General features: G+C 41.5%; 1 protein-coding gene across 1 annotated transcript; it reads left to right on the top strand.

Annotated features, from left to right (window-relative positions):
- The first annotated feature begins 603 nt into the window (after positions 1–603).
- On the top strand, positions 604–8,371 carry LOC141646641 (uncharacterized). Its single transcript, XM_074454528.1, has 5 exons — positions 604–748; positions 934–1,017; positions 5,043–5,635; positions 6,812–6,987; positions 7,763–8,371. The coding sequence occupies exons 2-5, from the start codon at positions 999–1,001 to the stop codon at positions 8,247–8,249; spliced, it is 1,275 nt and encodes a 424-aa protein (XP_074310629.1). The 5' UTR covers positions 604–748; positions 934–998; the 3' UTR covers positions 8,250–8,371.
- Positions 8,372–25,960: the final 17,589 nt, after the last annotated feature.

Raw genomic sequence — 25,960 nt, 5'->3', positions numbered from 1 at the left:
ATGATGGCCCGATTCAGGGTTTGAACTTAATTAGATTGTAGTTTGCTTTGAAGCTATTATCGTTTTATTTAAATTTTCAACAAGTTATGCTGTGTGAACTAGATTATCTGAATTATTCTTTATTTCTAGTTAAATATATATTTTCAAATATTTGCAAAAACGATCATTATACGCAAAACCATTTTGTAGAATGGTTGTTACTCTAGGCATTTTGTGAAAGTAGGGTTACTGGATTTGTCTGGGCATTCTACGAATTACAAATTGTTAAGCGCGAATTCTATCTATCACTTACTGAAAAATACATAACTACACATTCTAGAAGAGCGATCTCGAATCGAGGTATAACACGAGCCAATAGCATTAGAATCCGATTCTTATTATTCACTCTTGAAATTGTTTTGGGGACACTAAGCCTAATGACTTTCAATCCCGCTAGTCTAGTTATAGAATTTTAGGTGAAATTCAATCTATTTTTTAATTGAAATATGGAATTTATATATTTTTTTAAAAAAATTATCTACTAACCAAAATAGGATTAGTGTGAAAATTACCAAATTGGTGCCAATTGCAATTGTAATTGTAATTGTAATTGTAATAGCTATTATTGTATAATAAACTTAAGTAATAATTAAAATAATAATTAAAACTTACCAAAATTTTTATCCTTCATCTGTACAGTATAAATACAATATAATCTCAAACACAATAAGAAACTCTTCGCCAAGCTTCCTCCTTACGATCGCAACTTGTAAGCACAATTTCACCCAATTATTACTTAATTTTTATGTTATTAATTCATATAATTAATTAATTAATCAATAATAATTATAATTATAATGCAAATTGGTCTAATTTAATTGTTTTTTGATCGTTTAGTTGCTTAATTGAAAAGGGTTTTGATTAATTTTTTCTGGGTATTTTTATAATTTTCAGGTATAAAAGTTTGGTGAGAGATCTGATGTTCGCGCAAATTGATCGTTTTTACGCTAAAGATCACGATGTCTCCTGAAAATACAGGTTAGTAATTGATATAAGTTTGTATTAATTTGAATTTATTTTGATTATGGTAATTTGATTTTTTGTGAATTTTGATTATGGTGATAATTGGTTATGAAAGTTTGGATCTTTTTGTTATGGTAATGTTAGTTGTAAATTTTGAGATTAGGGTTTTTAATTGCATTGATTTTGGAGTGGAGAGGTAGGATTATGGTGATAATTGGGTCTGAAAGTTGTGATCTTTTTATTATGGCAATGTTAGTTGTTAATTGTGAGATTAGGGTTTTTAATTGTATTGATTTTGAAGGAAAAGATCAATTCATTAATAAAACGCCAAACGACACTTATAAAAGATAGGTAGGATTTTGGAGTCCAGAGGTAGGATTATGGGTGATTATGGTGATAATTGGGTATGAAAGTTGAGATCTTTTTGTTGTGGTACGAATTCTTACTTGTGACGGTCACAAGGTATGGACGACATTCACAACTGATTTAAATAATATTAGAATTAGAAAGGAAAAGGGGCTGTGAGACGACATGATGTTCACAAGCAAGACTTGGTGTTGTTATGGGAATGTTAGTTGTTAGTTTTGGGACTAGGGTTTTTAATAGTATTGATTTTGTTGTAGGGGAGCGGTATAATTCTGGGTGATTGTGGTGGTAATGGGTATGAAAATTGGGATCTTTTTGCTTTGGCAATGTTAGTTGTTGATTTTGAGATTAGTGTTTTAATCGTATTGATTTTGGAGTAGAGAGGTATTGTTATGGGTGATTATGGTGATAATTGGGTATGAAGTTTGGATCTCTTTGTTAGGACAATGTTAGTGGTGAATTTCGAGATTAGGGTTTTTAATTGTGTTGGTATTGGAGTGGAGAGGTACCATTATGAGAGGTTAGGGTGATAATTTGGTCTGAAAGTTGAGATCTTTTTGCTATGGCAATGTTTGTTGTGAGTTTTGAGATTAGGGTTTTTAATTGTATTAATTTTGGAGTGGCGAGCTACCATCATGGGATTCATGGGTGTTTATTGATGAAGGTTTCTATCTTTGTAATTGTTGTAAATTAACACTGAGAATTATAGATCATGTGAAGTGATACTGTAGATTAAGGGTGGTTTTCGATATGGTAAGGGGTTTGAGAATTGTTGTTTCGACACGATCATGTTATGCTTGTGAATGTCATGTTTCTGTTAGAATTTAGTACAGCTGGTAGATGATTCTGTTATACTGGTCTGATGAGGAAAGGGGTTTAGATTGATAGTGATTCTGGAATCTGGATGTTGAGGCGATTAAAAGGCTGGCAACACATTATTCTTGCTGATGTCTTCTAGCTTAGGTGGTAAAATCACGAGTAGTGGTACTCATGATGTGGGTTTGAATCCCGTCAGCAACATATTTGCCCTTGTGGTTTCTTTACACCAAAAAGAAAAATTAAAATTTACGTGTACTTTTTAGTTTTTACCATATCAAAAGAAAAATCTCTGAGAACAAAAAGATCCAACCTTATTTCTTCAGAATCGGTAATTATAATTATAATTATAAGGAAACTTAAGATCTGTAGCAGCTTTAGGGCTTCAACTTCCTTGGACTCAAGGAACCAAGCAGGCATGGAACTTTATGAAGCTGAATGGATGTTGTCCTGCTTTACTTTGCATGTTATATAATCATGGTTATAGCTTGTTATTGGTTATATCAGCATGCTCCGACAAAGAAGACGATCATTGGTTTCTTGAACAAAGTTTTCTCTATATTTATTAATCATTTTCCCAAAACTATAAGTCTGAATGTTCTGGGTTCCTTAAAGCTACTCAATTTTTTTTGTAGTGTTAGATCTTTTAGGGCCATTAACAAGGCTTGGTAGGATGCAATGCGTTTGTAAACTCACAAAGTTTCTCCCCATTTTTGGCGGGTGGTTTGGACCAGAGTTCATACTTTCATAGGAAGGGGGGAAGATACATTTTCCCTCGCATTTTAGATACTCCATTTTGTTGACTAGACCATTTATGCAAGCATATTTGACATTCTTAACAGATATTTGGGATCTTACACTGGTGAGCAAGTGAAGACAGCTGAAGTAGGCAGAATATAGCTCCCATGTGGTGTTAGAAAAAGTGCTACCCATGCTAAGGAACACGATAGTTGTGTAGCGATTGGTAATTGACTATGGACTATGAGTATGGGGATGAGAATCAATAAAACGTAGTATGGGGATAACCTGTTTAATCTGAGTAAGGCAGTTGAGTACATCTTTGTGTCGGTGATAAAGTAACATTGGTTTGTTTCTAAGTTGATTCTTGTTGGTATCGGACAAGGGAAAACCTGGAGAGATCTCTTAAGTTTTTTATTTATAAGAATCTTATTACCAGAAAGCCTTCTATAATCAGGACTAATCAGTAATCACCATGCGATGCTATTGTGGAAATTGTAGGCTAAGCTTGCGCAGTGAATATATTTAAGAGATATATGGGAAGTGATAGTTGATTTTCCTGTGTTATTATTGTTTCCATGCCTCATTTGTTTCATTGGATGTCGGTAATTTGGTGGGCAGCGTTTTTTCGACTGCTGTGGCTGGAAACTTAGTGGCATTTCGATAACGGTAGACTATGTTGAGGAACTCTTCCATTCAGTTTGTATCTGCCTCCTTATTTTCTTCTTCATCACTGTAAGGAAATATACTCTTTGAATCCCCGTCAAGAAAAAGTAAAATTCTTATGTTTTAGAGAAAAAAGGTAGTAGTCTCCGCTAACATTGTATTTGGTTTCTAGGTAGATTATATTAGATACTTTCCTTACACACCAGAAATTTTTCAAAACTTGCAAACTCGTTCAATTTGGATGGTCCGTCATCCACATGGTATTTGTGAATCCTGTTATTACCATTTGTTCCACAGATCAAATATACTCTTGTATAATTTTTAGATTACGTTTGTTAAACCTTAGCTTTTGTATGACGGAATTTAATGAGTCAAGAGGATCCATATCGATTGTGTACAACGTTTAAATTGGTGGATATTTAATACCCTTGCTTTCTCACGCCTTATTTACCAGCTCACCTTTTTTTCCGTTACGACCTTTTCTGTTGCAAGTCTACTTTTTAAGACCTCTTTCTTGTGCCAATTCAATTCTCCATCCCCTTTCCTATTCTCTAAATCTGATAACTTTCGTAACAAAAATTTGGGAGATGAAGAAGAATTCTTCTCGTCTTTGTGATTTGAAACTCAAATCTGTTGGTCACCTGGCTTGCGATTCCTCAGGTGATAGATAATCTCTTTTCTTTTCTCTCGCTGCCTCTTCCTCCCTTCTTCTCCGTGTCCCTCTTTATATGTCCTTTTCGAATATTTTTTTTAATTTAGTATCATTTTGTAATATACTAACACTCTATTTACATCTAAGGATTATTATTTCTTGGAATTCAAATCTCGAGAAGAATCCTAGTATTATTTTTTTTCTTTTTACTGTGCCCACTGACTAAGATGTGGAAATGATGGGTGGTAAGGATTAAAGAGTGATAAGAGAAATACTGTCTACTTGGATGAATGATAGTATGAATTTTGGAGGGCGAGAGGAGAGAGTTTTTAGTAGCCTTTGTTTCACTCGTTTCCTTCATCGTTTACCCTTTCCTACTCGTTTTTTTCTCCCTCACTTTCCCACCTATTTATTTATTTTCTCATCTCTTTGGTTTCTCCCTTAGTATCTACTTTTTACCGTCCATATGATACTTAAAAACAGTTCATGTTAGGTGACTCCAATATCTTTTGTAATTAAGGCTTCGCTACGCAGTTGTATTGGAAAATAAACAAGAAAAATTAAGATATAACAATATGGGATATGATTATATGAGATCCATGACCATACCTTGGCTTAGCTTGTATGTAATATTGGTTTGGTAGACGTTGCTTTTCACTAGTCAGAGGAGTATCGAAAATCGTTACATGCCTCCCCTTTCCCTTGCATGAACTATTTTTCAGTTTGTTGAATGAGAGAACTTGTCTCATTAGAACTTGTCTCATTATTGGTGTGCATGTCTGACCTGTATTTTTCCGTGCAGAAACACTGCAAAAGGGCCATGAATCACCACCCTTCCAAGGTGATATCAGTTACTATGGCCATCCGAGGAGTTTCAGCGCACAGTCGCTGGAGCTCAAGTATACAAACAACGGGAAACCAACAAATACTGATTCTGAGAGTGACGTGGCAATAAATTATGAGAAAGTGGCATTAACAAGCGAATGTTGTGCGAGAGCAGCCTGGTCAGACTATTATAATTTTTGGGCTGCAGTTTACCCGAACTTGCTAAAGGCTCAACCACTCCCTCATGATGGCTGGGTTTATCCTTCAAGCCATGGATATTACACTGGCTCACGCTGGTATCCGCAGCTTCCTGTGCAAATGGTTGTTCCTCAGAGCTACCATCCAGAATATAACATTCAAGAGTTTCAATACTTTGTGGTCATTGATTTTGAGGCAACTTGTGATAAAGAAAGGAACCCACATCCTCAAGAAATAATCGAGTTCCCGTCTGTGCTCGTGAATAGTAGAACTGGTCAACTGGAGAACAGTTTTCAAGTTTATGTGCGGCCTACTCATAATCAACAGCTCACTGATTTTTGTAAGGATTTGACCGGCATTCAGCAGTCTCAGGTTTGTAAAGTCCTCTCCTTGGTTACTTTTTCTTACTAGAGTCGAAATAAGATGTCTTACCTCTTCACTTTTTGTCTTGTGAATGTAAAGCATCTTAGATACTTAGCTCTTAATATTAATATTATACAATTCCTAGCATGATGTTAAATAGCGGCACGAAACCCCCATGTAGCTCAAAGACCAAGATCAATGCCTGTTTCCAAGATCAGGTCTCTGAAACCAAAATCTAATACCATGAATCCCAGTATATTCGTTTCCGTTTAGTCAAGGTTGATTTTGGTTTCACCTGGCATGCCTTGATAATAAGTAGGCGTAAAATCTCAAACCCTTTTCTAGAATTATAACAATGTTCTTTTTAACGGTGGAAGTTGCACTGCCAGAGTGCCAGTTGCTATCTTTGGTGCACATTGGGCGGTGAACTCTGGGTATAAGTGATAGTTTTTTACCAGAGCAACATACTGTAACTCAATATCACATGATCTTGAGCCAAATTGTTTACACAAGGGCTCGGGCCTGTGACCCATGAGTTAACCACTTAAGTCAATCCAATAGGGCAAAATCTCAACAGGGTTAATGAAGCTTTATGTTGCATTTTTGTGTTTCTTGGGAAAGCCTATAGGTTCTAGTAGAACAAAAAGAGATACTGCTTACAAACTATGTGGTGTTGGATGTATTCGCAGATTCCGTCCTTTGCGTTCTATTAGTATTAACTTCTCTATGGGGGTCAAGGACTCAAGGGCTCAAGGCTCTTGGTGTTTCCATGTTCTATCATTCCTCGCAATGGTAGCGGAAGCTTAGCATAGTAGCTTGAATATGTTTTTGTCCTGCAAGATCCCTAGCCTTCTTTTGTATTATGTTTCACTCCCCTTTTGTTTTTCACTTTTTCTTTTCTATATTTTCGCATTTTGAGGTTTGCGTTCACCCATGGACAGTTCTAAAGGATGATTCATGTCAGCCGACCCCAAATCATTTTGGGATTAAGGCTCTGATGTTGTTGTTGTTGTTGTTGTTGTTGTTGTTGTTGTTGTTGTTTCAATCGACAAGAAAACTATATTCATTACAAGATCCCTAGTTTTATTTGGCATGAATTATTTATATACATCTTTACCATTCCATGTGGTATTTTGACCCGATGAATCCAAACTTATCGGTTCGATTATGCTTTATGATTTTCAGGTAGACAAAGGTGTTCTTCTGGGTGAAGCACTGCTTATGCATGACAAATGGCTTGAAGATAAGGGTGTTAAGCACACCAACTTTGCTGTAGTGACGTGGTCGAACTGGGATTGCCGCGTCATGTTGGAATCAGAGTGCCGATTTAAAAGAATTAGGAAGCCACCATATTTCAATAGGTAAAAAGCAGAAGTTCTCATTTACTTCATTTGATACTCCTAGTACACTTGACACTTTGACAGTATGCCCTCTATAACTGAGCCAACCCAAAATATCTGACCCGAGTAACCTGACTCAAGACTAGACCTGGCAAACAGATCGGGCCATGTCGGGTTCGGGTCACATGTAACGGGTCATGAACCCTTCAACCCAAACCCGACCCAATTAATTATCGTGTCGTGTTTGTGTCGACCCACTTACATAAATCGGTCATCGAGCCTCAACCCTAACCCGTTAATTTCGTGTCGTGTTCGTGCCGTGTTTTCGTGTCATGTGAATATTTGGAAAGTTTAAGTATATTTATGCGACGGAGGATCAAGAAAATTAGGATTAATTTAGTAAACTGGTCATTCGTGTTGGAATCGTGTTTAGAGAGCTCAACCCAAACCCAACCCAATTAAATCTCGTGTCGTGTTCGTGTCGACCCAATTACATAAATGGGTCATTAAGTCTCAACCTAAACCCGTTAATTTCGTGTCGGGTTCGTGTCGTGTCATTGTTTGCCAGCTCTACTCAACTCCTAGAAGGAGTAGAAGGAGTAACCTGAATTGACCTAACCCGGCCCGTAAGGTTGCACAAACTTCATTGGGTCTGATACCAATCGACCCAAAACCACCCGACCTGAAAAGGAAGCAAGGAACCTAAATTGACTTTAAATTTGACTAACTTGAATGTCCTCGAAAAGCTTATTGAAATTTACCACAAATTTTAAAATTTTGGTTTACATCATGCCAGGTGGATTAACTTGAAAATCCCGTATGCCAAAGCGTTTGGTGACAGCAGGTGCAACCTGAGAGATGCGGTTGAACGGGCTGGTCTGACATGGGAAGGCCGAGCCCACTGTGGACTTGATGACGCTAAGAACACCGCTCGTCTGCTGGCGCACCTTATGGCTTGTGGATCAAAGCTCTCAATAACTAATAACCTCCAATGGCAGTCTGCTGATCATCCTACTGTGGTCCCTGCGTACCAAGCAACACCCTATAAATGGAAAACCCCGGCTTATTTTACCACCGCCATTCCCCAGCAAACTGGTCCCATCCAAGAGCCTTATCTCTACTGTTACTGTGGGGCTTTAAGCGTGAAACGGGTTTGCCAAAAGCCGGGACCTGAGAAAGGCGGTTTGTTCTTTGGGTGCGGTGCTGCTAAAGGACCCTGTTGCAGCTTTATTAAATGGGCCGCTGCTACTGGTACTGTTGCCGAGCCTGTGAAAGCTGGATAGTAAGTTTATGAGTAGTTAACTTCTGTGGGAAAATGATCATAGGAAGTGTTGCTGTTACTCTCCTATAAACATGAATTCAATTCCATTATAAATAATCAAATATCAAGTTAATTTATCATTAATTCATTATATGTCAATACATAAAAAAAGATTATGTTGCTGATATTCGCCTAATGGTTTATGGGAGACCTTGAGATAAAAATTGTGAAAATGAAATCATAACGCCCTCTAATTCACAAATTATAGAGACCGTCTTATAGGCTGAGATAGTCTTATATAAATACTGTATATAACAGTTATTTATTAATAGTAATAAACGAGTGTTTAACCAATAGCAGATACAGTAATATTCTGTAGTATATTCATCATACTGGTTGGCGAGTGACTATTGTCTGATTGTCTCGAGTGTATTAAAGTAGCTTGAACTGGATATGAGACGGATCCGACATGAATTTCAACTCAAGGGCAAGCGGGTTAGAGGGTTTCAGATAGATTAATGTGTGAAATGTCAATTTTAGAAAATATATTGTCCATGCTTTAGAGATCGAATGATTCGATTTGAATTTCAACTCAATGTTGTTATCATTATGCAATATCCGAAAGTCTGAAACAGTCCCTTTGTGTAGTTAACAGTTAACACATGTGGTGGTGATGTTGATACCTACATCGAGATTCGAGACTGCATTCATCCGTCCCCTTACGCTACCTTTATTATGCTGCACTAAAATTTGGGAGAGACGGTATTTCAATAAATTATTGAGAGACTAGTCTTCCGTACCCTTTTATTTGTATTTCGTGCCCCTTTTGTTGTTGATTGTGACATAGTAATTTCGTACCTATTTACATAATAATGTACCCATTTTATCTTTAATCATGATTTGTACCTATTTTATTTAGTTATCAAATTCAAGCATATCAGGAGCGTAATGGTTCGCTAAACCGTCTACGCTCCTTATATTGTGAAGTATACAATCAAAGCAATTCTCGATGCAATTTCCGATGTACTTGGAAAGCGTCTTTGATGTACTTGGACAACGTTGAAGTTCAAACTTGACGAATCAAAAATGATCGGAAGAACTCAAAGAATGTATTGAATACTTACAAACACAAACCAATTTTCATTTGAACATTTTTACAAGTGTTTTGAAGTTTATTAGTAAGGCCTTATACAACAATTAACGTACGCCAGGAACGTCTTTTTCCGCTGCAAAACGTAAATTTCACAATTCAGTAAGAAAAATCAGTTTAAATTTCCTGGAAAAACATTTAACAGACTGTATATTACTTGATTCTATATCGATCCACGTGCATTGACTGCAGTGAGCGAAGGGGATATGAACCGATATAGAATCAAAGTATAATCTTATGTTAGATAGAGAGGAGTCGTAATTACCGTGGGAGAATCGTCCTCATGGTGATCATGTTGGTGACGGTGATGGTGATGGTGGTGCTGGTTATGTTGAGCTTGGCGCGCTGCTATCAACTCAACTTCATTTCCGAGGCTCAAATGCTTTACAGTCTTCTTAGCTTGTTTCCTGTTTTCCCGTGCTTGGCCGAATACCATTGAGTAATTAGGACTTGATCCTCCTTTCTTATCCCAGGCTCCGAACTGAGGAACCGACATCCATCCTATATTGTCTTGTCGTTGCTGAAAATTAATGTACTTTGGTTAGTATAGAGCATAAAATTCAATCCAATGGAGGAAAAACGACAACAGTCTGTGTAAAACCGCCCTACATGCAAATGACCAAAAGTATCTCGAAACTCTGTAATGGTTGATATCCCCTTTTGCTCAAAATGCACATCAACCATTACAAAAGAAATGTTTGTGGTAAGACTTGAACTCGGGAACATCAAAATTTCGTGTCAAAACCTTGAATTGTCATCTCATTTTAATATAAAACCGTATTATACAGATGTTTCCCTAGGAAAAAATCTCGAACTTTGTAATGGATAATTCCCCTTTGGCTCAATGCACATCAACCATTACAATAGACCGAGCATGAACATGGTCTGATACGAATTACTACAAGTAGCGGATAATCAAAATCGCGCTACTTGTTGTAATTCCGAAAGGAATTAAACTTACCTCCCTACGACGTTCCATTAACAACGCGAAGGAGAAGAAAAAAAACTCTACACAAAAATCACATTTTTAGCTTAGATCATTTTAATTCTATTTTTAGGGCATTCTCTGTCTTTTTGTTTATCAAATAAAAGGTTTTTCTATTCTTGTATTCATAGCATGACTAAATTTCTTAAGATTCAGGAATTTTAGGGGAACCCCACAATATTTTGGACTTTCGGTTGAAAATAAAAAGTTTTTATATATTGAAGAAAAATGTACGGGATTTAGTAAAATCGTGTGTTGGATTTAGCAATTACGTTTATATATTGAAGCACTGTCAATTAGACTCTTATATTATACTATCAGATTGTTTCGTACAAGTTCTTATAATTAATCTTCCGAGTTATTAGAATTATTATAATAATGATAATGATATTTGAACTTGTAATGAAGACATTTCTTCCGGAATATATTCTGAGTTTTTGATTGAGGTATTTTATTAGCATTATAGCATATATACTTTATAGTTGGAATTACAATGTCCAGCTAGAAATAAGCTTGATAATAATCTGCACAGAGAAAAACTATCTACCTTCTTCTTTCTATCTTCTCTTCTCACAACCGATTAACATACCATATAGGAGTATTTTACTTCATCCATCTTCCTTCCGACCCCACACGATATGTACTAGTTTAATCAATAGAGGAGAAAAGAGAAAGTTTGAGAGAATGTTGAAAGGAGAAGGTGAATAGACACCCTCTTTATTTAAAGTTTGTACCAAGTGAGTTAGCATTCCAAAAATGCAAATTCTCATTTATAACAGACCCGAAATCCGAAATGACCCGACCCGACCCAAATTAACTTGAAATCAATGAGAGACCAGAAGTAACCCGACCTGAAATGGATAGGGTCATGTTTTTTTCCTCCCAGTTTCGTCGAACCTCGGATAATCGTGAAAAATGGATTAATGCTCGTTATTTGAGGCTGAATCGAATAGGTTAACTCTTGAAACGACCTCGGACGCGTGATTGAAAAACCAGGAGAAAAAAAAACAGGGTCCGGTACCTCCCGAACGGCTCAAATTGAAGTGTATAATACACGAATTTTCGAGATTCCAGGGTCCCGGAACAAAATTCTCCGTAAATCACATAGAAAGTTCCTCGGGTCAGATAAAGCGGCCACGCAAAATTTGAGTAGCAACGGAAGACATTTGGGAGTGCCGGTATGCCATAAACCAACATTCATCGAACCTCGGATTATCGTGAAAAATGGATTAATGCTCGTTTAATGCTCATTATTTGAGGCTGAATCGAATAGGTTAACTCCTGAAATGACCTCCGACGCGTGATTAAAAAACCGGGACAAAAAGAAACAGGGTCTGGTACGACCTCCCGAACGGCTCAAATTGAATTGTATAATACACGGTTTTTCGGGATTCCAGGGTCCCGGAACAAAATTCTCCGGAAATCACATAGAAAGTTTCTCGGGTTAGAATGCGGCCACGCAAAATTTGAGTAGCAACGGAAGACATTTGAGGGTGCCGGTATGCCATAAACCAACATTCGTCGAACCTGGGATAATCGTGAAAAATGGATTAATGCACGTTTAATACTCGTTATTTGAGGCTGAATCGAATAGGTTAACTACTGAAGTGACCTCGGACGCGTGATTGAAAAACCGGGAGAAAAAGAAACAGGGTCCGGAACTACCTCCCGAACGGCTCAAATTGAAGTGTATAATACACGGTTTTTCGGGATTCCAGTGTACCGGAACAAAATTCTTCGGAAATCACATAGAAATTTCTTCGGGTCAGATAATGCGGCCGCGCAAAATTTGAGTAGCAACGGAGGACATTTGGGGGTGCCGGGATGCCATAAACCAACATTCTTCGAATCTCGGATAATCGTGAAAAATGGCGTAATGCCCGTTTAATGCTCGTTATTTAAGGCTGAATCGAATAGGTTAACTCCTGAAATGACCTCGGACGCGTGAATGAAAAACCGGGAGAAAAAGAAACAGTGTCCGGTACGACCTCCCGAACGTCTCAAATTGAAGTGTAATACACGGTTTTTCGGGATTCCAGGGTCCCGGAACAAAATTCTCCGGAAATCACGTAGAAAGTTCGTCGCGTCAGATAAAGCGGTCCCGCAAAATTTGAGAAGCAACATAAGACATTTAGGGGCGCCGATATGCAATAAACCAGCATTCGTTTAACCTCGGATAATCGTGAAAAATGGATTAATGCTCGTTTAATGCTCGTTATTTGAGACTGAATCGAATAGGTTAACTCCTGAAATAACCCCGGATGCGTGATTGAAAAACCGGGAGAAAAAGAAACAGGGTCCGGTACGACCTCCCGAACGACTCAAATTGAAGTGTATAATACACGGTTTATCGGGATTCCAGGGTCCCGGAACAAAATTCTCTGGAAATCACATAGAAAGTTTCTCGTGTCAGATAAAGCGGCCACGCAAAATTTGAGTAGCAACGGAAGACATTTGGGGGTGCCGGTATGCCATAAACCAGCATTCGTCGAACCTCGTATAATCGTGAAAAATGGATTAATGGTCGTTTAATGCTCGTTATTTAAGGCTGAATCGAATAGGTTAACTCCTGAAATGACCCCGGACGCGTGATTGAAAAACCGGGAGAAAAAAGAAACAGGGTCCGGTACGACCTCCTGAACGGCTCAAATTGAAGTGTATAATACACGGATTTTCGAAATTCCAGGGTCCCGGAACAAAATTCTTCGCAAATCACGTAGAATGTTCCTTGGGTCAGATAAAGCGGCCATGCAAATTTTGAGTAGCAACGGAAGACATTTGTGGGTGCCGGTATACCATAAACCAGCATTCGTCGAACCTCGGATAATCGTGAAAAATGGATTAATGCTCGTTTAATGCTCGTTATTTGAGGCTGAATCGAATAGGTTAACTCCTTAAATGACCTCGGGCGCGTGATTGAAAAACCGGGAGAAAAAGAAACAGGGTTCGGTACGACCTCCCGAACGGCTCAAATTGAAGTGTATAATACACGGTTTATCGGGATTCCAAAGGCCCGGAACAAAATTCTCTGGAAATCACATAGAAAGTTTCTCGTGTCAGATAAAGCGGCCACGCAAAATTTGAGTAGCAACGGAAGACATTTGGGGGTGTCGGTATGCCATAAACCAGCATTCGTCGAACCTCGTATAATCGTGAAAGATGGATTAATGGTCGTTTAATGCTCGTTATTTAAGGATGAATCGAATAGGTTAACTCCTCAAATGACCCCGGACGCGTGATTGAGAAACCGGGAGAAAAAGAAACAGGGTCCGGTACGACCTCCTGAACGGCTCAAATTGAAGTGTATAATAAACGGATTTTCGGAATTCGAGGGTCCCGGAACAAAATTCTTCGCAAATCACGTAGAATGTTCCTTGGGTCAGATAAAGCGGCCATGCAAATTTTTAGTAGCAACGGAAGACATTTGTGGGTGCCGGTATACCATAAACCAGCATTCGTCGAACCTCGGATAATCGTGAAAAATGGATTAATGCTCGTGTAATGCTCGTTATTTGAGGCTGAATCGAATAGGTTAACTCCTGAAATGACCTCGGACGCGTGATTGAAAAACCGGGAGAAAAAGAAACAGGGCCCGGTACGACCTCCCGAACGGCTCAAATTGAAGTATATAATACACGGTTTTTCGGGATTCTAGGGTCCCGGAACAAAATTCTCCGGAAATCACATAGAAAGTTCCTCGGGTCAGATAAAGCGGCCACGCAAAATTTGAGTAGCAAGGGAAGACATTTGGGGGTGCAAGTATGCCATAAACCAGCGTTCGTCGAACCTCGGATAATCGTGAAAAATGGATTAATGCTCGTTATTTGAGGCTGAATCGAATAGGTTAACTCCTAAAATGACCTCGGACACGTGATTGAAAAACCGGGAGAAAAAGAAACAGGGTCCGGTACGACCTCCCGAACGGCTCAAATTGAAGTGTATAATACACGGTTTTTCGGGATTCGAGGGTCCCAGAACAAAATTCTCTGGAAATCACATAGAAAGTTCATCGGGTCAGATAAAGCGGCCACGTAAAATTTGAGTAGCAAAGGAAGACATTTGGGGGTGCCGGTATGCCATAAACCAGCATTCGTCGAACCTCAGATAATCGTGAATAATGGATTAATGCTCGTTTAATGAGGCTGAATCGAATAGGTTAACTCCTGAAATGACCTCGGACGCGTGATTAAAAAACCGGGAGAAAAAGAAACAGGGTCTGGTACGACCTTTCGAACGGCTCAAATTGAAGTATACAATACACGGTTTTTCGGGATTCCAAGGTCCCACAACAAAATTCTCTGTAAATCACATATAAAGTTCATCAGGTCAGATAAAGCGGGTACGTAAAATTTGAGTAGCAAAGGAAGACATTTGGGAGTGCCGGTATGCCATAAACCAGCATTCGTCGAACCTTAGATAATCATGAAAAATGGATTAATGCTCGTTTAATGCTCGTTATTTGAGGCTGAATCGAATAGATTAACTCCTGAAATGACCTCGGACGCGTGATTGAAAACCAGGAGAAAAATAAACAGGGTTCGGTACGACCTCCCAAATGGCTCAAATTGAAGAGTATAATGCACGGTTTTTCGGGATTCCAGGGTCCCGGAACAACATTCTCCAGAAATCACATACAAAGTTCCTCGGGTCAGATAAAGCGGCCACGCAAAATTTGAGTAGTAACAGAAGACATTTGAGGGTGCCTGTATGCCATAAACCAGCATTCGTCGAACCTCGAATAATCGTGAAAAATGGATTAATGCTCGTTTAATGCTCGTTATTTGAGGCTGAATCGAATAGGTTAACTCCTGAAATGACCTCGGACGCGTGATTGAAAGACCGGGAGAAAAAGAAACAGGGCCCGGTACAACCTCCCGAACGGCTTAAGTTGAAGTGTATATATAATACACAGTTTTTCGGGATTCCGGGGTCCCGGAACAAAATTATCCGGAAATAACATAGAAAGTTCCTCGGGTCAGATAAAGCGGCCACGGAAAGTTTGAGCACCAACGGAAGACATTTGGGGGTGCCGGTTTGCCACAAACCAGCATTCGACGAAACTCGGATTATCGTGAAAAATGTGTTAAAGCTCGTTATTTGAGGTTGAAATCGAACAGGTTGAATCCTGAAATAAGCTCGGGCGCGTGATTGAAAAACAGGTAGAAAAAGAAACAAGGTCCGGTACGACCTTCCGAACGGCTAAAATTGTAGTGTATAATACACGGTTTTTCGGGATTCCGGGGTCCCGGAACAAAATTCTCCGAAAATTACATAGAAAGTTCCTCGGGTCAGATAAAGCGGCCACGCAAAGTTTGAGCACCAACGGAAGGCATTTGGAGGTGCCGGTGTGCCACAAACCAGTATTCGCCGAAACTCGGATTATCGTGAAAAATGTGTTAAAGCTCGTTATTTGAGGCTGAAATCGAACAGGTTGATTCCTGAAATGAGCTCGGACGCGTGATTGAAAAACAGGGAGAAAAAGAAACAGGGTCCGGTACGACCTTCCGAACTGCTGAAATTGAAGTGTATAATACACGGTTTTTCGGGATTCCGAGGTCCCGGAACAAAATTCTCCGGAAATCACATAGAAAGTTCCTCGGATCAGATAAAGCGGCCACGCAAAGTCCTTGCACCAGCGGAAGACATTTGGGGGTGCCGGTGTGCCACAAACTAGCATTCACCGAAACTCGGATTATCGTGAAAAATGTGTTAAAGCTCGTTATTTGAGGCTGAAATCGAACAGGTTGATTCCTGAAATGACCTCGGCCGCGTGATTGAAAGACCGGGAGAAAAAGAAACAGGGCCCGGTACGACCTCCCGAACGGCTGAAATTGAAGTGTATAAATACACAGTTTATCGGGATTCCGGGGTCCCGGAACAAAATTCTCCGGAAATCACATAGAAAGTTCATCGGGTCAGATAAAGCGGCCACGCAAAGTTTGAGCACCAGCGGAAGACATTTGGGGGTGCCGGTGTGCCACAAACTAGCATTCACCGACACTCGGATTATCGTGAAAAATGTGTTAAAGCTCGTTATTTGAGGCTGAAATCGAACAGGTTGATTCCTGAAATAATAAGCTCGGACGCGTGATTGAAAAACAGGTAGAAAAAGAAACAAGGTCCGGTACGACCTTCCGAACGGCTGAAATTGAAGTGTATAAATACACAGTTTTTCGGGATTCGGGGTCCCGGAACAAAATTCTCCGGAAATCACATAGAAAGTTCCTCGGGTCTGATAAAGCGGCCACGCAAAATTTGAGCACCAACGGAAGACATTTGGGGGTGCCGGTGTGCCACAAACCAGCATTCGCCGAAACTCGGATTATCGTGAAAAATGTGTTAAAGCTCGTTATTTGAGGCTGAAATCGAACTGGTTGATTCCTCAAATGAGCTCGGACGCGTGATTGAAAGACCGGGAGAAAAAGAAATAGGGTCCGGTACGACCTTCCGAACGGCTGAAATTGAAGTGTATAAATACACAGTTCTTCGCGATTCCGGGGTCCCGGAACCAAATTCTCCGGAAATCACATAGAAAGTTCCTCGGGTCAGATAAAGCGGCCACGCAAAGTTTGAGCACCAACGGAAGACATTTGGGGGTGCCGGTGTGCCACAAACCAGCATTCGCCGAGACTAGGATTATCGTGAAAAATGTGTTAAAGCTCGTTATTTGAGGCTGAAATCGAGCAGATTGATTCCTGAAATGAGCTCGGACGCGTGATTGAAAAAACGGGAGAAAAAGAAACAGTGGTGCACGACCTTCCGAACATTTGAAATTGAAGTGTATAAATACACGGTTTTTCGGGATTCCAGAACAAAATTCTTCGGAAATCACACAGAAAGATCCTCGTGTCAGATAAAGCGGCCACGCAAAGTTTGAGCACCAACGGAAGACATTTGGGGTGTCGGAGTGCCACAAACCAGCATTCGTCGAAACTCGGATTATCGTGAAAAATGTGTTAATGCTCGTTATTTAAGGCTGAAATCGAACAGGTTGATTCCTGAAATGTGCTCGGACGCGTGATTGAAAAACAGGGAGAAAAGGAAACAGGGTCCGGTACGACCTTCCGAACTGCTGAAATTGAAGTGTATATACACGGTTTTTGGGGATTACGGGGTCCCGGAACAAAATTCTCCGGAAATCACATAGAAAGTTCCTCGGGTCAGATAAAGCGGCCACGCAAAGTTTGAGCACCAACGGAAGACATTTGGGGGTGCCGGTGTCCCACAAACCAGCATTCGCCGAGACTAGGATTATCGTGAAAAATGTGTTAAAGCTCGTTATTTGAGGCTGAAATCGAACAGGTTGATTCCTGAAATGAGCTCGGACGCGTGATTGAAAAACAGGGAGAAAAAGAAAAGGGTCGGTGCACGACCTTCCGAATCTTTGAAATTGAAGTGTATAATACACGGTTTTTCGGGATTCCGGGGTCCCGGAACAAAATTCTCCGGAAATCACATAGAAAGTTCCTCGGATCAGATAAAGCGGCCACGCAAAGTCTGAGCACCAGCGGAAGACATTTGGGGGTGCCGGTGTGCCACAAACTAGCATTCACCGAAACTCGGATTATCGTGAAAAATGTGTTAAAGCTCGTTATTTGAGGCTGAAATCGAACAGGTTGATTCCTGAAATGACCTCGGCCGCGTGATTGAAAGACCGGGAGAAAAAGAAACAGGGCCCGGTACGACCTCCCGAACGGCTGAAATTGAAGTGTATAAATACACAGTTTATCGGGATTCCGGGGTCCCGGAACAAAATTCTCCGGAAATCACATAGAAAGTTCCTCGGGTCAGATAAAGCGGCCACGCAAAGTTTGATCACCAGCGGAAGACATTTGGGGGTGCCGGTATGCCACAAACTAGCATTCACCGACACTCGGATTATCGTGAAAAATGTGTTAAAGCTCGTTATTTGAGGCTGAAATCGAACAGGTTGATTCCTGAAATAATAAGCTCGGACGCGTGATTGAAAAACAGGTAGAAAAAGAAACAAGGTCCAGTACGACCTTCCGAACGGCTGAAATTGAAGTGTATAAATACACAGTTTTTCGGGATTCCGGGGTCCCGGAACAAAATTCTCCGGAAATCACATAGAAAGTTTCTCGGGTCTGATAAAGAAGCCACGCAAAGTTTGAGCACCAACGGAAGACATTTGGGGGTGCCGGTGTGCCACAAACCAGCATTCGCCGAAACTCGGATTATCGTGAAAAATGTGTTAAAGCTCGTTATTTGAGGCTGAAATCGAACTGGTTGATTCCTCAAATGAGCTCGGACGCGTGATTGAAAGACCGGGAGAAAAAGAAATAGGGTCCGGTACGACCTTCCGAACGGCTGAAATTGAAGTGTATAAATACACAGTTCTTCGCGATTCCGGGGTCCCGGAACCAAATTCTCCGGAAATCACATAGAAAGTTCCTCGGGTCAGATAAAGCGGCCACGCAAAGTTTGAGCACCAACGGAAGACATTTGGGGGTGCCGGTGTGCCACAAACCAGCATTCGCCGAGACTAGGATTATCGTGAAAAATGTGTTAAAGCTCGTTATTTGAGGCTGAAATCGAACAGATTGATTCCTCAAATGAGCTCGGACGCGTGATTGAAAAACAGGAGAAAAAGAAACAGGTCGATTTACGACCTTCCGAAACAAATTTGAAATTGAAGTGTATAAATACACGGTTTTTCGGGATTCCAGAACAAAATTCTCCGGAAATCACACAGAAAGATCCTCGTGTCAGATAAAGCGGCCACGCAAAGTTTGAGCACCAACGGAAGACATTTGGGGTGTCGGTGTGCCACAAACCAGCATTCGCCGAAACTCGGATTATCGTGAAAAATGTGTTAAAGCTCGTTATTTGAGGCTGAAATCGAACAGGTTGATTCCTGAAATGAGCTCGGACGCGTGATTGAAAAACAGGGAGAAAAGGAAACAGGGTCCGGTACGACCTTCCGAACGGCTGAAATTGAAGTGTATATACACGGTTTTTGGGGATTACGGGGTCCCGGAACAAAATTTTCCGGAAATCACATAGAAAGTTCCTCGGGTCAGATAAAGCGGCCACGCAAAGTTTGAGCACCAACGGAAGACATTTGGGGGTGCCGGTGTGCCACAAACCAGCATTCGCCGAAACTCGGATTATCGTGAAAAATGTGTTAAAGCTCGTTATTTGAGGTGAAATCGAACAAAGTTGATTCTGAAATGAGCTCGGACGCGTGATTGAAAAACAGGGAGAAAAAAACAGGGTCCGTACGACCTTCCGAATCATTTGAAATTGAAGTGTATAATACACGGTTTTCGGGATTCCGGTGCCGGAACAAAATTCTCCGGAAATCACATAGAAAGTTCCTCGGATCAGATAAAGCGGCCACGCAAAGTCTGAGCACCAGCGGAAGACATTTGGGGGTGCCGGTGTGCCACAAACTAGCATTCACCGAAACTCGGATTATCGTGAAAAATGTGTTAAAGCTCGTTATTTGAGGCTGAAATCGAACAGGTTGATTCCTGAAATGACCTCGGCCGCGTGATTGAAAGACCGGGAGAAAAAGAAACAGGGCCCGGTACGACCTCCCGAACATTTGAAATTGAAGTGTATAAATACACGATTTTTCGGGATTAGGGGTCCCGAACAAAATTCTCCGGAAATCACATAGAAAGTTCCTCGGGTCGGATAAAGCGGCCACGCAAAGTTTGAGCACCAGCGGAAGACATTTGGGGGGGTGCGGTGTGCCACAAACTAGCATTCACCAACACTCGGATTATCGTGAAAAATGTGTTAAAGCTCGTTATTTGAGGCTGAAATCGAACAGGTTGAATCCTGAAATAATAAGCTCGGACGCGTGATTGAAAAACAGGTAGAAAAATAAACAAGGTCGACGACCTTCCGAACATTGAAATTGAAGTGTATAAATACACGAGTTTTTCGGGATTCGGGGTCCCGGAACAAAATTCTCGGAAATCACATAGAAAGTTCCTCGGGTCGGATAAAGCGGCCACGCAAAGTTTGAGCACCAACGGAAGACATTTGGGGGTGCCGGTGTGCCCAAACCAAAGATTCGCCGAAACTCGGATTATCGTGAAAAATGTGTTAAAGCTCGTTATTTGAGGTGAAATCGAATCGGTTGATTACTCAAATGAGCTCGGACGCGTGATTGAAAGACCGGGAGAAAAAGAAATAGGGTCCGCACGACCTTCCGAACAGTGAAATTGAAGTGTATAAATACACAGTTCTTCGCGATTAGGGGTCCGGAACCAAATTCTCCGGAAATCACATAGAAAGTTCCTCGGGTCAGATAAAGCGGCCACGCAAAGTTTGAGCACCAACGGAAGACATTTAGGGGTGCCGGTGTGCCACAAACCAGCATTCGCCGAGACTAGGATTATCGTGAAAAATGTGTTAAAGCTCGTTATTTGAGGCTGAAATCGAACAGGTTGATTCCTGAAATGAGCTCGGACGCGTGATTGAAAAACAGGGAGAAAAAGAAACAGGGTCCGGTACGACCTTCCGAACAGCTGAAATTGAAGTGTAGAAATACACGGTTTTTCGGGATTCCAGAACAAAATTCTCCGGAAATCACACAGAAAGATCCTCGTGAAACGATAAAGCGGCCACGCAAAGTTTGAGCACCAACGGAAGACATTTGGGGTGTCGGTGTGCCACAAACCAAGATTCGCCGAAACTCGGATTATCGTGAAAAATGTGTTAAAGCTCGTTATTTGAGGCTGAAATCGAACAGGTTGATTCTGAAATGAGCTCGGACGCGTGATTGAAAAACAGGAGAAAAGGAAACGAGGTCCGTACGACCTTCAAAACGTGAAATTGAAGTGTATATACACGGTTTTGGGGATTACGGGGTCCGGAACAAAATTATCGGAAATCACATAGAAAGTTCCTCGGGTCAGATAAAGCGGCCACGCAAAGTTTGAGCACCAACGGAAGACATTTGGGGGTGCGGTGTGCCACAAACCAAAGATTCGCGAAACTCGGATTATCGTGAAAAAAATTGTTAAAGCTCGTTATTTGAGACTGAAATCGAACAGGTTGATTCTTGAAATAAGCTCGGACGCGTGATTCAAAAACAGGGAAAAAAAGAAACAGGGTCCGGTACAACCTTCCGAACGGCTGAAATTGAAGTGTATAAATACACGGTTTTTCGGGATTCCGGGGTCCCGGAACAAAATTCTCCGGAAATCACATAGAAAGTTCCTCGTGTCAGATAAAGCGGCCACGCAAAGTTTGAGCACCAACGGAAGACATTTGGGGGTGCCGGTGTGCCACAAACCAGCATTCGTCGAAACTCGGATTATCGTGAAAAATGTGTTAAAGCTCGTTATTTGAGGCTGAAATCGAACTGGTAGATTCCTCAAATGAGCTCGGACGGGTGATTGAAAGACCGGGAGAAAAAGAAATAGGGTCCGGTACGACCTTCCGAACGGCTGAAATAGAAGTGTATAAATACACAGTTCTTCGCGATTCGGGGTCCGGAACCAAATTCTCCGAAATCACATAGAAAGTTCCTCGGGTCAGATAAAGCGGCCACGCAAAGTTTGAGCACCAACGGAAGACATTTAGGGGTGCCGGTGTGCCACAAACCAGCATTCGCCGAGACTAGGATTATCGTGAAAAATGTGTTAAAGCTCGTTATTTGAGGCTGAAATCGAACAGATTGATTCCTCAAATGAGCTCGGACGCGTGATTGAAAAACAGGGAGAAAAAGAAACAGGGTCCGGTACGACCTTCCGAACAGCTGAAATTGAAGTGTAGAAATACACGGTTTTTCGGGATTCCAGAACAAAATTCTCCGGAAATCACACAGAAAGATCCTCGTGTCAGATTAAGCGGCCACGCAAAGTTTGAGCACCAACGGAAGACATTTGGGGTGTCGGTGTGCCACAAACCAGCATTCGCCGAAACTCGGATTATCGTGAAAAATGTGTTAAAGCTCGTTATTTGAGGCTGAAATCGAACAGGTTGATTCCTGAAATGAGCTCGGACGCGTGATTGAAAAACAGGGAGAAAAGGAAACAGGGTCCGGTACGACCTTCCGAACGGCTGAAATTGAAGTGTATATACACGGTTTTTGGGGATTACGGGGTCCCGGAACAAAATTCTCTGGAAATCACATAGAAAGTTCCTCGGGTCAGATAAAGCGGCCACGCAAAGTTTGAGCACCAACGGAAGACATTTGGGGGTGCCGGTGTGCCAAACCAAAGATTCGCAAAAACTCGGATTATCGTGAAAAATTTGTTAAAGCTCGTTATTTGAGACTGAAATCGAACAGGTTGATTCTTGAAATAAGCTCGGACGCGTGATTCAAAAACAAAAAAAAAAAAAACAGTGGTCCGGTACAACCTTCCGAACGGTGAAATTGAAGTGTATAAATACACGGTTTTTCGGGATTACGGGGTCCGGAACAAAATTCTCCGGAAATCACATAGAAAGTTCCTCGGGTCAGATAAAGCGGCCACGCAAAGTTTGAGCACCAACGGAAGACATTTGGGGGTGCCGGTGTGCCACAAACCAAAGATTCGCGAAACTCGGATTATCGTGAAAAATGTGTTAAAGCTCGTTATTTGAAATTTGAAATCGAACTGGTTGATTCCTCAAATGAGCTCGGACGCGTGATTGAAAGACCGGGAGAAAAAGAAATAGGGTCCGGTACGACCTTCCGAACGGCTGAAATTGAAGTGTATAAATACACAGTTCTTCGCGATTCCGGGGTCCCGGAACCAAATTCTCCGGAAATCACATAGAAAGTTCCTCGGGTCAGATAAAGCGGCCACGCAAAGTTTGAGCACCAACGGAAGACATTTAGGGGTGCCGGTGTGCCACAAACCAGCATTCGCCGAGACTAGGATTATCGTGAAAAATGTGTTAAAGCTCGTTATTTGAGGCTGAAATCGAACAGATTGATTCCTCAAATGAGCTCGGACGCGTGATTGAAAAACAGGGAGAAAAAGAAACAGGGTCCGGTACGACCTTCCGAACAGCTGAAATTGAAGTGTATAAATACACGGTTTTTCGGGATTCCAGAACAAAATTCTCCGGAAATCACACAGAAAGATCCTCGTGTCAGATAAAGCGGCCACGCAAAGTTTGAGCACCAACGGAAGACATTTGGGGTGTCGGTGTGCCACAAACCAGCATTCGCCGAAACTCGGATTATCGTGAAAAATGTGTTAAAGCTCGTTATTTGAGGCTGAAATCGAACAGGTTGATTCCTGAAATGAGCTCGGACGCGTGATTGAAAAACAGGGAGAAAAGGAAACAGGGTCCGGTACGACCTTCCGAACGGCTGAAATTGAAGTGTATATACACGGTTTTTGCGGATTACGGGGTCCCGGAACAAAATTCTCTGGAAATCACATAGAAAGTTCCTCGGGTCAGATAAAGCGGCCACGCAAAGTTTGAGCACCAACGGAAGACATTTGGGGGTGCCGGTGTGCCACAAACCAGCATTCGCCGAAACTCGGATTATCGTGAAAAATTTGTTAAAGCTCGTTATTTGAGACTGAAATCGAACAGGTTGATTCTTGAAATAAGCTCGGACGCGTGATTCAAAAACAGGGAAAAAAAGAAACAGGGTCCGGTACAACCTTCCGAACGGCTGAAATTGAAGTGTATAAATACACGGTTTTTCGGGATTCCGGGGTCCCGGAACAAAATTCTCCGGAAATCACATAGAAAGTTCCTCGGGTCAGATAAAGCGGCCACGCAAAGTTTGAGCACCAACGGAAGACATTTGGGGGTGCCGGTGTGCCACAAACCAGCATTCGCCGAAACTCGGATTATCGTGAAAAATGTGTTAAAGCTCGTTATTTGAGGCTGAAATCGAACTGGTTGATTCCTCAAATGAGCTCGGACGCGTGATTGAAAGACCGGGAGAAAAAGAAATAGGGTCCGGTACGACCTTCCGAACGGCTGAAATTGAAGTGTATAAATACACAGTTCTTCGCGATTCCGGGGTCCCGGAACCAAATTCTCCGGAAATCACATAGAAAGTTCCTCGGGTCAGATAAAGCGGCCACGCAAAGTTTGAGCACCAACGGAAGACATTTAGGAGTGCCGGTGTGCCACAAACCAGCATTCGCCGAGACTAGGATTATCGTGAAAAATGTGTTAAAGCTCGTTATTTGAGGCTGAAATCGAACAGATTGATTCCTCAAATGAGCTCGGACGCGTGATTGAAAAAAAACAAGGAGAAAAAGAAAAGTGGTCCAGACGACCTTCCGAACAGCTGAAATTGAAGTGTAGAAATACACGGTTTTTCGGGATTCCAGAACAAAATTCTCCGGAAATCACACAGAAAGATCCTCGTGTCAGATAAAGCGGCCACGCAAAGTTTGAGCACCAACGGAAGACATTTGGGGTGTCGGTGTGCCACAAACCAGCATTCGCCGAAACTCGGATTATCGTGAAAATGTGTTAAAACTCGTTATTTGAGGCTGAAATCGAACAGGTTGATTCCTGAAATGAGCTCGGACGCGTGATTGAAAAACAGGGAGAAAAGGAAACAGTGGTCGAGACGACCTTCCGAACGGTGAAATTGAAGTGTATATACACGGTTTTGGGGATTACGGGGTCCCGGAACAAAATTCTCTGGAAATCACATAGAAAGTTCCTCGGGTCGGATAAAGCGGCCACGCAAAGTTTGAGCACCAACGGAAGACATTTGGGGGTGCGGGTGTGCCAAACCAAAGATTCGCCGAAACTCGGATTATCGTGAAAAATTTGTTAAAGCTCGTTATTTGAGACTGAAATCGAACAGGTTGATTCTTGAAATAAGCTCGGACGCGTGATTCAAAAACAGGGAAAAAAAGAAACAGGGTCCGGTACAACCTTCCGAACGGCTGAAATTGAAGTGTATAAATACACGGTTTTTCGGGATTCAGGGGTCCCGGAACAAAATTCTCCGGAAATCACATAGAAAGTTCCTCGGGTCAGATAAAGCGGCCACGCAAAGTTTGAGCACCAACGGAAGACATTTGGGGGTGCCGGTGTGCCACAAACCAAAGATTCGCGAAACTCGGATTATCGTGAAAAATGTGTTAAAGCTCATTATTTGAGGCTGAAATCGAACTGGTTGATTCCTCAAATGAGCTCGGACGCGTGATTGAAAGACCGGGAGAAAAAGAAATAGGGTCCGGTACGACCTTCCGAACGGCTGAAATTGAAGTGTATAAATACACGGTTCTTCGCGATTAGGGGTCCCGAACCAAATTCTCGGAAATCACATAGAAAGTTCCTCGGGTCAGATAAAGCGGCCACGCAAAGTTTGAGCACCAACGGAAGACATTTAGGGGTGTCGGTGTGCCACAAACCAGCATTCGCCGAGACTAGGATTATCGTGAAAAATGTGTTAAAGCTCGTTATTTGAGGCTGAAATCGAAGCATTGATTCCTCAAATGAGCTCGGACGCGTGATTGAAAACAGGGAGAAAAAGAAATGTGGTCCGACGACCTTCGAGAACATTTGAAATTGAAGTGTAGAAATACACGGTTTTTCGGGATTCCAGAACAAAATTCTCGGAAATCACACGAAAGATCCTCGTGTCGAGATAAAGCGGCCACGCAAAGTTTGAGCACCAACGGAAGACATTTTGGGGTGT

Source organism: Silene latifolia, chromosome 3 (genome assembly GCF_048544455.1).
Source record: "Silene latifolia isolate original U9 population chromosome 3, ASM4854445v1, whole genome shotgun sequence".
NCBI classification, from domain to species: domain Eukaryota; kingdom Viridiplantae; phylum Streptophyta; class Magnoliopsida; order Caryophyllales; family Caryophyllaceae; genus Silene; species Silene latifolia.
Note: the sequence above shows the minus strand (reverse complement) of the source record. Positions and strands in the feature narration are given on the sequence as shown.

Bases quoted from the DNA above. Each gene is read 5' to 3' on its own strand.
- LOC141646641 (XM_074454528.1), top strand. The intron at 5,636-6,811 runs GTTTGTAAAGTC...TATGATTTTCAG, and splicing joins CCGGCATTCAGCAGTCTCAG to GTAGACAAAGGTGTTCTTCT. The intron at 6,988-7,762 runs GTAAAAAGCAGA...ACATCATGCCAG, and splicing joins AAGCCACCATATTTCAATAG to GTGGATTAACTTGAAAATCC.